This window comes from Pezoporus wallicus, unplaced genomic scaffold, assembly GCF_028554395.1.
Source record: "Pezoporus wallicus isolate ANWC-B61680 ecotype Strahan unplaced genomic scaffold, APGP_CSIRO_Pwel_v1 contig_10790, whole genome shotgun sequence".
Classification (NCBI taxonomy): Eukaryota; Metazoa; Chordata; class Aves; order Psittaciformes; family Psittacidae; genus Pezoporus; species Pezoporus wallicus.
In genome coordinates, this window is record NW_026640522.1 from 268,568 (window position 1) to 284,119 (window position 15,552).

Below are 15,552 nucleotides of genomic sequence, written 5' to 3' on the forward strand. Positions count from 1 at the left end.
GCCCAGGGAGCCCTGACCACCATCTGCCTGCTGGCTTTATTCCTCCCCAAACAGGCAATGGATGGTGTCTTCATCAACTGCTCCTGGACACACAGCCAAGTGTAAATCAGGTTCAGATTTCAACCATATACATTGAGAAGTTCAGCTCCACATAGGAAGTTACTCCCTTGTATTACAGGTTTCAAGGGCTATGTTTGCAGGATGCTAAAGATACGGGCTATCAGCTTGCACAGAGTAGTAAATAGTTACCTCATGGGAGTGGTCAAGGATTTCCCACAAACTTTCCCCTAATCTCACCTGGCTTCTGAACTTGAAATGCCAATATCCAGGCTAAAAAAGTCCCAACACATTCCACCAGTGAGGGTGAAAGAGAGATCTCAGCAATGGTGCCAAGTCTGAAAAAGTGGAGACTGAGATGAGCTCTTAGGCAGAAGCTCTTCCCTGGGAGGGTGCTGAGGCGCTGGCACAGGGTGCCCAGAGAAGCTGTGGCTGCCCCATCCCTGGCAGTGTTCAAGGCCAGGTTGGACAGAGCCTTGGGTGCCATGGTTTAGTGTGAGGTGTCCCTGCCCATGGCAGGGGGGTTGGAACTGCATGATCTTAAGGCCCTTTCTAACCATAACTATCCTATGACCCTCATGTGGCACCATCTGCAAGCTCTGCAGCTCCCCGAGGCTTCATCAGCCTGCAGATGTGCAGGCCTTTCTGAAGGGAAAATAAAAGGTTAAAAAAGGGTGCCAAATGTGGCTATCTGAACAATCTGCTTAAACACCTCATGGACAGAGTCACCAAAGCATGGAGATACACCACCACTCACGTGAGTGTAAATGTGAATTACTGGGGCTCAGCAAATCGCCTCCATTGAGACCTTTTTTCACACACGGCTTTGCTTCCTCCCTGTAGCAGAGCTGAGCAACTGCCTGGGATATTGGTCCATGGAAATCTTGGCTGTTTTCTCAAAGAGACACAGCACAGAAGACCCAGAACCAAAACTACAAAGCCCTGCTACTTCTCCAGCTCTGGTGTGCTGGGGGGATCAGACACCGCTCCCAGCACTTTAGGTGGCTTGTATGTGCCTTCCTACACTTGCAGTCTCCTTCCAATTTCGTACAGCTTTGTCTCCGCACAGCATGGAACCTGGCCACCCTCTTCCCTCCATCCTTCCCCTCTGCTCCTCCTATACCAGCAGGTTCACAGAAATCCCTGACTGGGGCTGTTTGCATAGTTCTGTGCACTTGAAATCAAGGAGTTGTAAGAACCCTTCTCAATATAAGGAGTTTCCAATCCCCTTTTATACCTCTACCTTTGTACTGTTGCTTCAGGTCATGCCCCAGGACGAAGCTCCCATCAGGGGAGGAATTGCAGCTACTGCAGGCTGATGTGCTGCACACAACATGGGGGTCCCAGGGCAGGAGAGGAGCCATGGCACTGAGTTATTGGGGTTGCAATAGAGGAAGAAAAGGGGACAGAGGCTAATCAGGGGGCTAAGGGCTTTTTAAGTTCACTTGGCAGCTTTGTGCCAGTGAGTCTGTTACTACCCCGAATTCAATTAATGCAACTCTTTGGGGATCTGACCCCACATGTCAAAAATTCCCATTACTTCTAAAAGCTTTGGATGAAACAAAAATTACAGACTGGGATGAAAAATGGCTTCTGAGCTGTCAAAGGAGGGAGAAAATAAGTGCATTAGAAAAATCTAAGGAACTTCAAAATTATTTCCTTGGTTATAAGTCTCCTAAAAGGCATTAAAACAGATCACAGTACAGTGGGGATCAGAGAGTACAGAAAGCTATGACAGACGCGTAATCAGCTCAGTAGAATAGACGGATACTCAGGTACTACACACATCATTTGCACTGTTGATCTGGCAGAGGATATCTGAAGACCCCCCTGCAGCACATAGCAATCTCATACAGCTAAGTACTCAGGAGTGAGTTTAAAACGTACCTTCACAGCCATTTCCAGGCTGATGAGAAGCAAACGCAGCATGCACGTGGCTCAGATGTGATCTGAGTAAATGGAGGAAGATTCTGCAAAATCATCTCCCCAAGGAAACATTATGGCAGGTTACTTCAAGCAAACATGCAGTCCAAACAAGCGGTCCACATGGAAAAGGCACGAAACAGAGTATTTACCTCTCTTGGATCTGAAGCTTTTGAAGCTCATCAGCCACTCTGCAAGGCAGCATCTCCCTGGGCAAATTGCAGCGTTGGGCACATCTTGCTGCTGTGCTCAGATCACAGTAACTGGTGAGCAGCTGTATCAGGTGTCCTTGAAGCCATCGATTCTCTCCAACTGTGCTCTGAAAGGGGAAGCAAGGGAGAAGGAAGACTGTCAGAGCAATTTCCACGATGGGTGTTTCAACCCCCAAGAAGAAAGCTTGCCCAGGGGTCCTGGGCTAGTGCAGGAAGGAACAAGAATCCCCCCACTGCAGGGGTGGCGTTGTACAAACCCAGTTAGTGCTGTACTTATCTGTCAAGAGAGGAATAGCAGAAACTTTAACTGAGAGCTCATCAGGGTACCTGGGACCCCTTGTCAGCACAGCTATTTGCTCAGGAACACCACTTTGCAGGTGTGGCACAGAGAAGCAAGGGCAAAGCAATACTATTCCATGTGACCGATGATTAGCATTTTATTTGCTCAGATGCTAATTATATTAAGCAAAATCAGAACCAGTGACTAACCAGACAGTAAAGGGTTTTGGGCTCATTATGCAGGCAATTCATACAATCCCAGCCTGGTTTGGATTGGAAGGGACCTTAAAGCTCCTCCAGCTCCAACCCCTGCCACGGGCAGGGACACCTTCCACTAGAGCAGCTTGCTCCAAGCCCCTGTGTCCAACCTGGCTTTGAACACTGCCAGGGATGGGGCAGCCACAGCTTCTCTGGGCACCCTGTGCCAGCGCCTCAGCACCCTCACAGGGAAGAGCTTCTGCCTAAGAGCTCATCTCAGTCTCCCCTCTGGCAGGTTAAAGCCATTCCCCTTGGCCTGTCCCTACATCCCTTGTCCCAAGCCCCTCTCCAGCTTTCCTGCAGCCCCTTCAGGCACTGGAGCTGCTCTCAGGTCTCCCCTTCAGGAGCCTTCTCTTCTCCAGGCTGCCCCAGCCCAGCTCTCTCAGCCTGGCTCCAGAGCAGAGCTGCTCCAGCCCTCGCAGCATCTCCATGGTCTCCTCTGCACTCGCTCCAACAGCTCCACGTCCCTCTTGTGCTGCTGCCCCAGAGCTGGATCAGGGCTGCAGGGGGGGTCTCCCCAGAGCACAGCAGAGGGGCAGGATCCCCTCCCTGAGCTGCTGCTCACACTCTGGGGGTGCAGCCCAGCACACATGAAGGGCTCGGGGCTCAAGGGCACACTGAAGTGCATCCAGTCTCCCCCAGCCTGTGTTTGTGCTTGTCCCAGAGCCCCTCAGCCAGCTGAGCAATTCACTCCTCTCATCAGAGTGATTTACACATGGATCTACCTTGGAAGTCCGTATCCCCAAGAACGCTTAATTGCCAAAACAAGTTGAAGCCGCATGGGGATCAGGATGTGGATGGATATGTAACGATATGACTGTATTGCTGCAGGCACCACCGAGCATTTTTCAGTGTGGTAAAATGCTCAGATATGCACTGAAAGTCCATCCCCACCTTCCACATATGCCCCTGCCCCCTCTCCCTCCTTCACTGCCACCATGCAGCGCTTGCAGGGCAGAGGCTGCTCCCAGGGACCCCAGGCACCTTCCTCTTCCTCCCTGCGTGTACAAACACAGGCGGGCTGGGTGGGAGGCTGGGGCCACGGGGCCTCATTCCTCACATTCCTTCAGTAACCAGTAGGTGAGAAGCTGTCTTCAAAGCAGACACCCTGCACAGGGATCGGGAAACAAACCTGCTGATGGCCCCCAGGGGAAAGGGAAGGAAAAAAGAAAGCACAAAAGGAATGACCCACCCCAGAGAGACTCCAGAGGGGGTAGAGGCTTGGAAGAAAAGCCATGGTGAAATCCAGCATCCCTGGGAGTGCAAGGAGAAGCCAGCCTGGTCCTAAAAACTGCAGCCTCAGCGTGAATCTGCAGCCCTGTGCCTATGCCAAATGCCAAACCACATTTCTTCTCAGGGATATGGGGGGGGGGGGGAATACTGTTACTGCTGCTCCTAAGAAGCCGGTGGCTCAGCAAGGAGCTGGTGTCAGCGGGACGGGGGTCCAGCAGTTAAGCAGAGGCTCAACTGTGGGGAGAGAAGCAGGAGAGGGAATGGAGGGAAGGGGGAGAGCAGGGCAGGACAAGCTCTCATGGTAACAAAGCATTTCCTCCTGAATCTCTCCTCCTGGCCATGCCAGTGCTCATACATGTGCATCTCTATCATTTCTGCCTCACGCAGCTGAACTCAGCCAAGCACCTAACACATGAAGGGGCTTTGAACCACTCCTGCTGCGCCTGCCAAGCCACTTCTCAGAGTCCTTCCCCAAAAGAACATATTTTCTTATTAACACCCCAGAGCAATTCCCTCTTGTAGCTTCCCCCGTGTCCATCCTATTGTCTCTCTGCCTTTTTTCTAGAACACAAACTCTTTGGGTTGGATCTCTCTTCAGTTCACCCTGAGTAAATGCTTCATAAATCTCATCCTCGCAGCTCAGTCCTGGCAACAATGAGGTGCAGACTGCTATTTTTTTCTCTTTTTAATTTTAATGATAACAGATTTATTCTTTCAGCTACAAATCCAGCTCTGGACAGAAGGTCACCCTCTCCAGAGATATTCCATCTTGTGTTCTGAAATGGAAAATAGCTCTGTTTGGTTTTTACTGACAAAAACCCCAACACTGCTCTAAAGGGAAAAGGCTTCCACCGCAACAGCTCTGCAAGCAGCAGGAATGTGGAAACTCTGGCCCCGGAAGATGTGGGCACAGATGCAGAGAGAAATGTTTCACTGGGGATGACATTTCATGGGTTTTGTTGTCAGTAAATGGACACTTTTCAAGGGGAAACCAGCAGAGTTGTTCTGATCCCACCAGCGACAGCTCTGAGCAGGAAAAGATGATATTTAATGTGAGGCTTGGTTACGTCCCTCTCTGAATGTTCTTTAATCCATAGGTGCACACAAAAACTCCTGACATCAACAATGAGCCATGATTAAAGCTTCCCCAAATGAAAGCTGCAGATTACCTACCCGTAAATCCTGTTCCTCCCCAGCCAAATGCTTCACAAAGCTCACAACAACCAGTGCAGGGCGAGCTGAGGAATGTCCTGATCTTAACCCACAGCATCAGCAATCCCACCATTGTTATCAATCATTTTGGATATATATATCCAATAGCCAGTATCTCCTTTGAAAGCCACCCGAGATTACTTCTACCTGTATGTGTTAAGCTGGATATGGATACAACTCTCTGCTTTCCCTCAATAACCTTTACCAGAAAGTGAAGTTATTCACACCAGTGACACTGGCTATTTGCAGAGTCAGGTTTTCATTTAAGTTTTGAATGTCTTGGCCAATTTCCCCTGTTTTCAAGTGCTTCCAGAATCAACAACAACAAAAAAATCCTGTTAGCGCTGAGAAAATGTCAAGCAGAATATTTCAGAGCCAGCAACTTTCAAAGGGGAAAAGGAACCTGGCCTTTGGAAGGACAAAACCACTGTAAGCACTGGAGGACACTAACAGCATTTTTAAACTCACTGTGGTGACACCTCTGTTTAAAGACTCCTGGATTTCATAGAATTATAGAATGATTTGGGACAGAAAGGACCTTTAGATCATCCAGTTCCAACCTCCAATTTCATCGCTACTTTATGTTATTTGTGCTTGAGATTTCTGTTTTGATGTTCACATCATTTGCACTCCATGGAGAGATGCTGCAGTAGCACATCACCATTAGTATGTCATTGAAGGGAAGTCCTTTGTGCATGAGATCAGAGCTGGGACTCTTTGCGCCAGCTCAGACCAGGGTCATAGCCTGTTCCATGCCAGAAGGGGGATCCTGACTTGTCGATATCCTACATGGGCAGCACTTGGATAAGAGACGCCAATTTTAGCCAACTTCACAAGGGTTTCTTGTGAAAGCCACTCACCCACAGCCAATGCATAAAGAGAAGCATGAGAAAGCCGTGCCTGCTCATCACTGGAGCTGCTCTCACAGGCACTGCCTGCTCAGATGCACTAATTTATGAACTGAAGAACAAAATAGGCTCCATTCATATCCCAGAAGACTGACTTTCAGATAGCAATCAGTGCGTCACCGACAGAGCCACACTTCAGTGTTCTGGAGGCCATTACCACATCAATGGCAGGGAAGTGGTCTTTCTTCTCTCCCAACAAAGCTTTGGCAATGTGGCTTCCTAGGGCATGTTCACACTACCTAGCTTCAGCTTTGTGAATCAGGAGACTCAGCTTCCCAGTCTCCAGATGCAATCAGCTCTTCCAAAAGGCAATTCAGAGGAGTCTAACTTACAATATCACTTGAACCAATCAAGGCAAAGGCAGCTCTTAAAGCCAGCTTGTTACTGTACTGGGGCTCCTCACAAGGAGCTTTTTGTTCCTGGGCAACCTGAATGAAGCCATGAGCTTGTGACGAGTGGCCAGGACAATATTGTGTAATAAGAGGCATCTGGCTCTGGTTTTTCTCTGTATTCACTCAATCTCACCAACACAATTTCTCATTCAGAAGTCCAGGCACCGCTACCAAAGGGCAGGCAGAAGACAAGAAATGTATGTCTTGTGTGTTAAACATTGCCCAGCCAACTGCACATCCAGCTGTGCTCCACCAGCAGCGTGAGGGGAGTGATGACTCCCCTCTCTTCTGCACTTGGGAGACCACACCAGGATATGGGGCCTAGGCTTGGTACCTCAGTGTAAAAGAGATGCTGAAAAGAGGTGCTGGGGCCCCAAACACAAGAGGGACATGGAACTGCTCAAACAAGTCCAGAGGAGGCTATGAAGATGGCCAAGGGCCCTAAGGGCTGGAGCAGCTCTGCTCTGGAGCCAGGCTGAGAGAGCTGGGCTGGGTCAGCCTAGGGAAGGCTAAGTTGGGGCATATGGGGGATTAAAATCACTCTCTTCAATTTTATCATGGGGGAACATAGAGAATATGGAGTCAGATCCTTCCAGAAATACCAGCCAGGTCTAAAAGAGAAGAAAGGTGACTTTGAGAGTGGCTAAACACTGCATTGGCTCCAGAGGGGCTGCGGAAACAGGCAGGGCCCTGCAACACCTTGTCTGACTAAGTTGGCCCTACTTTGAGCAGGAGAGCAAAGAGACCTCCATGTGCTCCTTCAAGTGAAGTGAGCCTTGATTCTGTGACCACCAGTGCTGTGCGCTGCTCAGCACCAAACTTGTCCCCACACAGACAGGCGGCTTCTTGCAGTGACTGCTGCTTTCAAGTTCCAAGCACCTCCCGGGCAAAGAACACCCAGGATCTCATCTACCAGAATACAGGATGGTCCTGATCATGCTCAACAATGCTACACAGAGATCCAAACACACTTCCTGCAGTGGGAGTCTTTCCAAACTTCTGTCAGGCACCCCCCAAGGGAAGTAATTCATCTTCACCAGATGAAGTCATCATGTCTCCACAACCTGCTCATACTGCTATAGATGAGAGAAGGTGTACAGCAGAGACAGAACAAACTCTGCTTCCAAAGCAGGCTGAGCCATTTTCCTAAACACAGCATTGGACATCCTTCATACAACCTTCCCCCGACACAGAGAGCCACTGTCTGCTGGCAAGGGCTCCACCTCACAGCACATGACGCTTCCTGCATTTGACTTCAGTGGATCTGGTATGATCATTACCATGTCCAGCTCTGAAGGCCTCAGGACAGGAAAGACATGGAGCTGTTGGAGAGGGTCCATAGGAGAGCCACAGAAATGATCAGATGGATGGAGCACCTCTGCTATGAGGAACAGCTGAGAGAGGTGGGGTTGTTCAGCCTGGAGAAAAGGAAACTCCAGGGAGACCTTACTGTGGCCTTTCAGTACTTAAAAGGGGCTTACAAGAAAGTTGGGGAGAGACTTTTTAGCAGGGCCTGTTGCAATAAGATGAGGGGTGATGGGTTTAAAAGAGGGAGATTAAGGCTTGGTGTGAGGAAGAAATTCTTTACAATGAGGGTGGTGGAACACTGGCACAGGTTGCCCAGAGAGGTGGTGGATGCCCCATCCCTGGAGACATTCCAGGCGAGGCTGGATGCGGTTCTGAGCAACCTGATGTAGTTGAAGATGTCCCTGCTCATTGCAGGGGGTGGACTAAAGAGCTCTGAAGGTCCCTTCAACCCAAACTGTTCTGTGATTCTATGACTACCAGATCTCACTTCAGTGGCTGACCATGACCTGATGTCAACGTTTCTTGGCTGGAGAAGGCACAAGCCTGGACCTAAACTGAGGTCTGATGGAGAAGGTGTGATACTCTGCAACACTGCTCCTAACCGCCCAGGTGAAACGCCAGGCACACAACGTCCCAGATGCTTCAGGACACGGGGGATTTAGTACAGCGGACCCCACAATACACCTGGAAGATGGCAAAGCTCAGCACTGGCACTGAACAACCTCACCCACCCATGTGGGTGCCGCTTAAATACTGCCCTGAAAAATTCAGCTCTTACTGTGGCAGAGCTGCTGGGCCTGAGAATGGCATTAGTGAGGGGATCCCCTCATCCCTCCGCTCCTCACTGGGGGTGATGGTACCCGTCAGCCACTGCCACCTGTCCTCAGGGTCACAGATGGAGTCCATGGTTGTGTTTAGCAGCGTAGGTGTAGCCTGATCCTTTGGGGACTTTCCCAGTGGGAAGATCAGAACTTCCCTTTTTATTTTAACCCACAATTAACTCATTTTCCTCAACTACATCATGTAACCACTCCAGGAACGCTGATACACAAAATCAGGGTGCCTTCACCTGCAATACTTGTTCTCCTCTCCACTGCTTGTCCAGGGAATGTCATATGTGTACGTCTTTAATGAGCTACGGAGTCAGGCGAACCCGATTACAATAACCTTTGTCTGGAGAGAGAAATTAACTGCATGCCATCCATGACAACAAAAATATAGCTCCTTAACAAACAGACTAGGGGCACTTTACCCTACTTGCTTTCTAAGATATTTCTTTTTCCTTCCCGTCAGTGTGAAGCCTGTCCTGAGGGTCTGTGTTTCTCCCTGGAATCCCTTTCTCACAATCGCTGCAGAGGCGTCTTCTGAATTCCAACCTAACCCTGGCCCCAGAGCTGTTGAATATTATTCATCCCAGGGATCAGCAAAGGACCAAGGACTTGTTCTGCATACATAAGCCACACAGTTTTGACATGCTTCCAGATTTCTCACACCTCTCGGTCCCACGATGGCAGGCTGGAGATATTTCCTGGGAGCATTCCAGCACTTGGCAAGACTGAAGATGAATGAGGATGGGGAAATTGGCCAAACCCTTTCAGAGCACAAAGTAGTATGTTACTTATCACAGTAGATGCTTTGTCTAAGTCCAATAACACAGTGCATTGAAGACAAACTGGCAACCCTTATCTTCCCAATGTATTCTGAAGTAGCATTTATCTACCCGCCTTTTGTCATTATGTCACACACACACATGAACGAAGTGTCCCTGTGGTAAATGGCAAAGAGTGCTCTCCAGCTTAAGAAAGCGAGGGCTCCCTGCACATGAGGTGACGGGCACTGCTGCTGAGGTTCACTGCGCCTCTCCAGGGGTCTTCAATCATACCACAGGGTCTGTCTGCAGGATCTCCACTCCAGCTACAAATACACAGCCAGGGACCGCAGCGCCAGCCGCGTGGGGACAGAGCCTGACAGCAGTGTGGGGACAAGACCAGGGAACTACAGCGCTGTTCACTACGGGACCCTGGGAGCTGCCCATGTGTGAAGAGGAAGAGCCTGCAAGAATGAAACCACGACACTGAGTCTCCAGTGCTGCTGTGAACTCGACAGGTTACATGTCTGTAGGGATGGACATGGGCTGGAGCCACCACACCACCTTCCCATTTGTTGTGGATAGCTCGAATACTCACCCTAACGAGCTAAACCAGTACAGCAATTAACTCAACCAGGCACTGAATTCCATGTTCCCATACCCAGTGAGAATTCATGGTGAGAATTCATAAGCTCTATATTCCTTTCCAAAGTGCTGTGGGATTCCAGCACATTGACTCCGCAGCAGGGCAGGAGGATTTACTGCTCAGGTCCAGCCTGCGTCAGCTACCCATGGCCGATGCAGCCTGCAGGAGGAAGGATCTGCAGATGGGAGAAGAGCCTCAGAAACCTCTTTCTTGTTCTCTCCCTGCTTACATGCTCCCTGCTCAGGTCAAGTTCCAAGTTATGAGGCCAAGCAGTAAAGCAGGAATCTCCTATTACTTGGTGCTGGCTCCATATTATTTTAACACCTTTCTACAGGGGTCCTCCTAGACCAGGATGCATCATTACTCTGCCCTCACTGATTCCTGATGCACGTCAATTCCTCTCAAATCTGCATTTTCTTATGGAAATATCTGCATGAAAGACTAGTCATCAAAGAACTCCAGGTTCTCACCTCTATCACTACCTTAATTAAAAGGCCTGTAAGCCCAAAGTGGAATTAAGTTAAAAACCTCCTGTGCTTATTGCCAAAGAACAGAAGCAGCAAGCTAACTTCTTTGCTTTCTTTTTAACCCAGCCTTGAGTTTCACTGCCCTACAAGAAACCTGGAGAGGGGCTTTGGCCAAGGGCCTGTTAGGGACAGGCCAAGGGGAATGGCTTTAACCTGCCCGAGGGGAGACTGAGATGAGCTCTTAGGCAGAAGCTCTTCCCTGTGAGGGTGCTGAGGCGCTGGCACAGGGTACTCAGAGAAGCTGTGGCTGCCCCATCCCTGGCAGTGCTCAAGGCCAGGTTGGACACAGGGGCTTGGAGCAAGCTGCTCTAGTGGAAGGTGTCCCTGCCCGTGGCAGGGTTTGGAGCTGGAGGGGCTTTAAGGTCCCTTCCAACTCAGCCCAGTCTGGGATTCTACGATTCTATTCATCAGACTTGCTAGGTCTCTGCTGCTGCTTCTCTTCTAGGCAGGTTTCTGAGAGCTCTGACCTGCCATTGGAAGCCCTTCTCCAGGCCATGCTGGAACTTTCCACTGATGCTCACCATGGGTCATGTCATTCATATTCCTGAGCCTCACTGTGCCTTGTGTCCACACCTCACACTCTCCCTGGCTCCACTCTGCTTATGGATCTGTTCCAGCTCAGGTCTGCTTCAGAATGCTGAGGAACTTGGGTTTAGGTTCTTTTCTCCCTAAGTACATGCTAATGTGGCATTCCCAGCAGGGGACATTTTTTCTCCTTAGGAAAGTCTTCAAAGCGAAAAAACAAAAATCCTGACAGTGGAAATCCTCGCCCAGGAGCATGAACTCTTCCCATCATTAGTCTACAAAAAATAGATGCCCACAGGAAAAACATGGGTTACCACTTACTTCTCTTTTACCAAGCACAAACCTCACTGGCTCACAGCCAAAGCAAGAATAAAGTATCTTCCCAGGATCTTTACCAAAAGCAAAGCTTGGCAGTAGATTTTTCTCTCCTTTAATCTCTTTTGGTACATTTAAACTCCTGGTGTTTTTTGTTCTGAAGGAGAAATGCTTGAGAGGGTTGACTGAATGAACTCTGCAATTCACACCCTGGCAAATTGGACTGATTTCCTAAATCCATAATTACAACATTCCTCAGAGATATGCATTCTTTCAGCACGAACAAGGGAAGATTAGCTTCCTGTTTCTTCCCACTTACATGACTTCTCCATCAAGAGGCACTTTTTTCATCCTAAACAATCCTCTGTTTATGTGGTTCTCCTCTTGGCAGGGAACTGGTGAACTAATCTTGTCTAAAAGTGTAAGACAGCCAAACTATCAATTGCAAATAGCCCGACTATCTTTGTGCAAGGCAGCTGATTTGCACAGGCCTTTAGAATCCAGTATTTATCCATGGAAGCACTCAGACAGGTACTGATTGATTACAGGGGTTTTAAATAATCTGGGATGATTCTTGAATGACCAGATAGTTTTACTGCTGCCTGGATAAGAACACGAGAGTGGACCTGGGAATATGTGCAAGGCTTAAGACTTCAGTACAACTGGGCAAACGTAGCCCCTTGCATCTGCACATCCCCAAGGATGCAGAAACTATCACAGGGCATGAGTATCATGGTGTCTCATGCCACAGAGCTGCAAACAAGAGTTGTCTCCCACTTGCAAACAGAATATGTGCAGAACCCTGGTTTTTCTCCTCTCCTGCTAACAACAGGAAGCAGGCAAGCTCCATGTCCCATCCTCTTCTTGGCCTTTCCCTGTTTCTGCTGCAGAGGCCGAGGTCAGTGCTCTGGGTAGGACTCCCTGTGTCTTGGAGTAAAAGAAACATGAGGATTTGTTTTTAAGTGAATCTGTCCCAGTTTTTCCTTCGTGATATCCAATCCTATAGCTGATGCAGTTTGGAGTCAGTAACAGGTATCCTGGAAATCATAGAATCATAGAATAGTTAGGGTTGGAAAGGACCTTATAATCATCCAGTTCCAACCCCCCTGCCATGGGCAGGGACACCTCACACTAAACCATGGCACCCAAGGCTTCGTCCAACCTGGCCTTGAACACCACCAGGGATGGAGCATTCACAACCTCCCTGGGCAACCCATTCCAGTGCCTCACCACCCTAACAGGAAAGAATTTCCTCCTTAGATCCAATCCAAACTTCCCCTGTTTAAATTTTAACCCGTTACCCCTTGTCCTGTCACTACAGTCCCTAACGAAGAGTGCCTCCCCAGCATCCCTATAGGCCCCCTTCAGATACTGGAAGGCTGCTATGAGGTGACTATACTAGACTCCTGATGTAGCTCTTAAGGACCTTGTACATACTCCACGTTCCTATAAGGTTTTGGATGACGTTTCTTCACACATTGCCTCCTACTCCTAAGATGCTTCTCCCATTTGGCCAAATTAAACACACCACCAGGGCACATCAGTGGAGTCTAACAGCTTGCTGATGCTCTTAACTCTTTAATCTAATACTGACCTCTTAACCTGCAGCCATAAGCCAATTAGCCTCTTTTTTATACCATACCAAATCTCTTTCTGATGAAGTTGTGCTGTTGAATGAATGCCTGCTAGTGACAGAAATGTAATTACACTGCTTAGCAGTAACCTAGCCCTGCCTGGCTGCACAGGGTTAGGGTCAGAAAGCATCTCTAACATACCAACACCATTTAAAGGAGCTTTTTTCCTCCCCAGTGTGTTCTCTTACAGTTTCCTCTCTTCACTCTCCAGAACTTAATATAGGCACATAAAGGCTATTTGGCCATAGCTTTTAAAACTGAAGTCCTGTGCTTTCACTGCCTCAGTGAAGCAGAAGGCAAACACGCAACTCCTGTAAGCTTCTGCTGAATCCCCAGAACTTGGCCCCGTAGATCCCGACTTAGGGGGAGCTGATTTTCCAAAGTTCTTGAGCAAACCCATCTTCCATCAGTCCAGGACAATTTTCTGGCTGACTTTTTAAGATGTTTTTGACAATGTGGTAGGCAGGATGGAAACCAGCAGCAATTCTTCTTGGCTTCTTTGTACCCACTGTAAATTCTACCAGAATTCACTAGTATATTTGTGCTCAACCACAACTCATGTATCTAGACATGGCTGGATTTGTTACAACTACAACTACCATAATTAACATCAGGCACACCAGGTCTTACAGAAAATAATCCTCTCTAAGCCAAGCAGGAGGCACATTTACATTTAACTGTATAGCTCATCCTTGATAGACTCTTCTTTAGATAGTCAGGCATGGAGCACACTGCATGATTGCCTTTTCCCATGTATTTTTCCCCCAACAGCTGGGGGTTTGTTAAATGAGAAGTTCCCATTTCTTTTAGCCCAACAGTGCTAACTTCATTAGTACAGATGCATGTTTTACTGCTCTATCCAGGAGGCAGAACGTAACTGAAGAATTACGTTATGCTTTTCCTGAGCCAGTCACAGATGTGCCTGTTTTCTGCATCAGCCCTATCAGTGAGGCCTTTTGCTTTGCAACTCTGCTCTTATTTCAGCTATCAGTAAATATTTGACACCATTTACAAACTGAACTGCAATATAGAAGGAAATCTATACTTTGCTGCTACTTTTATTGTCCTGTTTTCCATGGTTTAATATTCCCTTAGGTACAATATACTTTTACATCACATTGTGTCTGTATGTTCTTCTCAGAGACCTCCAACAAGAACAGTAAATCTAAAGAAAAAGGCACAGGGCAAAAGCAGCAGCATTGCCAAAACACTCCCACCAGCACTGGGCTGCTGGTCAGTCCCTGAACACAGGACAAAATGCAGGAAGAGGAATGAAAGGAGCAATGGGAGCAATGAGTGGACACTGGGGAAAGAAAAGCTGCCAGTTCTCAACTAATAGAAAGCAACTCCTGCAATCCTGGCTTCACAAGACAGACACCAGATCTGGAACCTGTCACTGGTCCAGGTCTAAATTCCATCTATTTTGCAAAAGGGGGAAAAAAATACCAAATAAAAACTTCTCTTTTTTAAACAGCAGCTGTTCGGAAGCTGCTTAAAGCTGTGGAGAGACAAATGCAATTCTTTTGCAGATACCTTCACAGGCAAACTGTAGGCAAAGAGAGGCTGGGAGCAGCTCTGGCACGTTTATCCACACACCCGTACTCAGAGCTACCTGGCTCCAGTGGGACTGCTCCTCAGCTCAGGCACCCTGTTGCAGCAACACCAGTAGAAACATGAACATTTATTTCAGCTGATGATTCCTTCCTGAGACTTTAAGGGCCAGAAGGAACAAAATCAATCACCCGCTGGTTGTAATTTCCTGCTAAAAAGGAGACCATAAATACTAGCAAGGGACTCGCACAACGCCTGGTTAAACTAGGTTTGGTTTCTACCTTCCAGGAAAACAGCCAGTTGAGATTTGACGTCTGAGTGATGAAATCCATTATATCCCTGACTAAACAGTTCACTCAAACACAGAGAGAGAGATAATTTGACATGCAGACTTCTCCCCAAAGACATGTCATTTATTAATCACCTCCTGAATATCATTCCCATTTGCATTGCACACATTGCTTCATTCCCTACAGACACCAAGTTCCTCGCGCTACAGGGATGTGGCTGTACTCAAAACAATCCTGAGGCAATTTAAAGGTTTGCCTAAAGTGGGGAGTCCCTGGGAAGGACGTTCCATGTGGATAGCTGCAAAGTGGCCTATTTAACCTCTTGTCCTTATTACAGACTCCCCAGAGCAGGATTAACTGGCCAGGTGTTCTGGCCACAAACACCATAAACAATAATTGCATTCTGCCCTCTGAATTCCTCTTAAAAATTACCTCCTTGAGCACAACAACTATTGCATTTGATTCCAGAGGTGGTTCCATTTTCACTGAGGTCAAACTGGTCCTGTACAAACAGAGCACATGAGGATCTTGGGAATTTTGGCAGCCAGAAACTCATTGGTTAAATAAATACGATGACAACAACTCCTTGCTGCAGTGTAAGATAATTTAAACCTATTAAGGACCAGGAATTGTCAAAGCTTTTCCAATGTGTTACACATAAAGGAGGGCATTTTGCTTTTATGCCTTCTGTTTG

The 15,552-nt window shown here is 48.1% G+C and overlaps 1 protein-coding gene across 1 annotated transcript in view; it reads right to left on the reverse strand.

The window, feature by feature from the left end:
- EXD3 (exonuclease 3'-5' domain containing 3) overlaps window positions 1-15,552 on the reverse strand; it is a 287,857-nt gene that overhangs the window by 145,769 nt on the left and 126,536 nt on the right. The window contains 1 exon segment of the mRNA XM_057419277.1: window positions 2,133-2,299. Coding sequence (XP_057275260.1) covers window positions 2,133-2,299 — 167 coding nt within the window.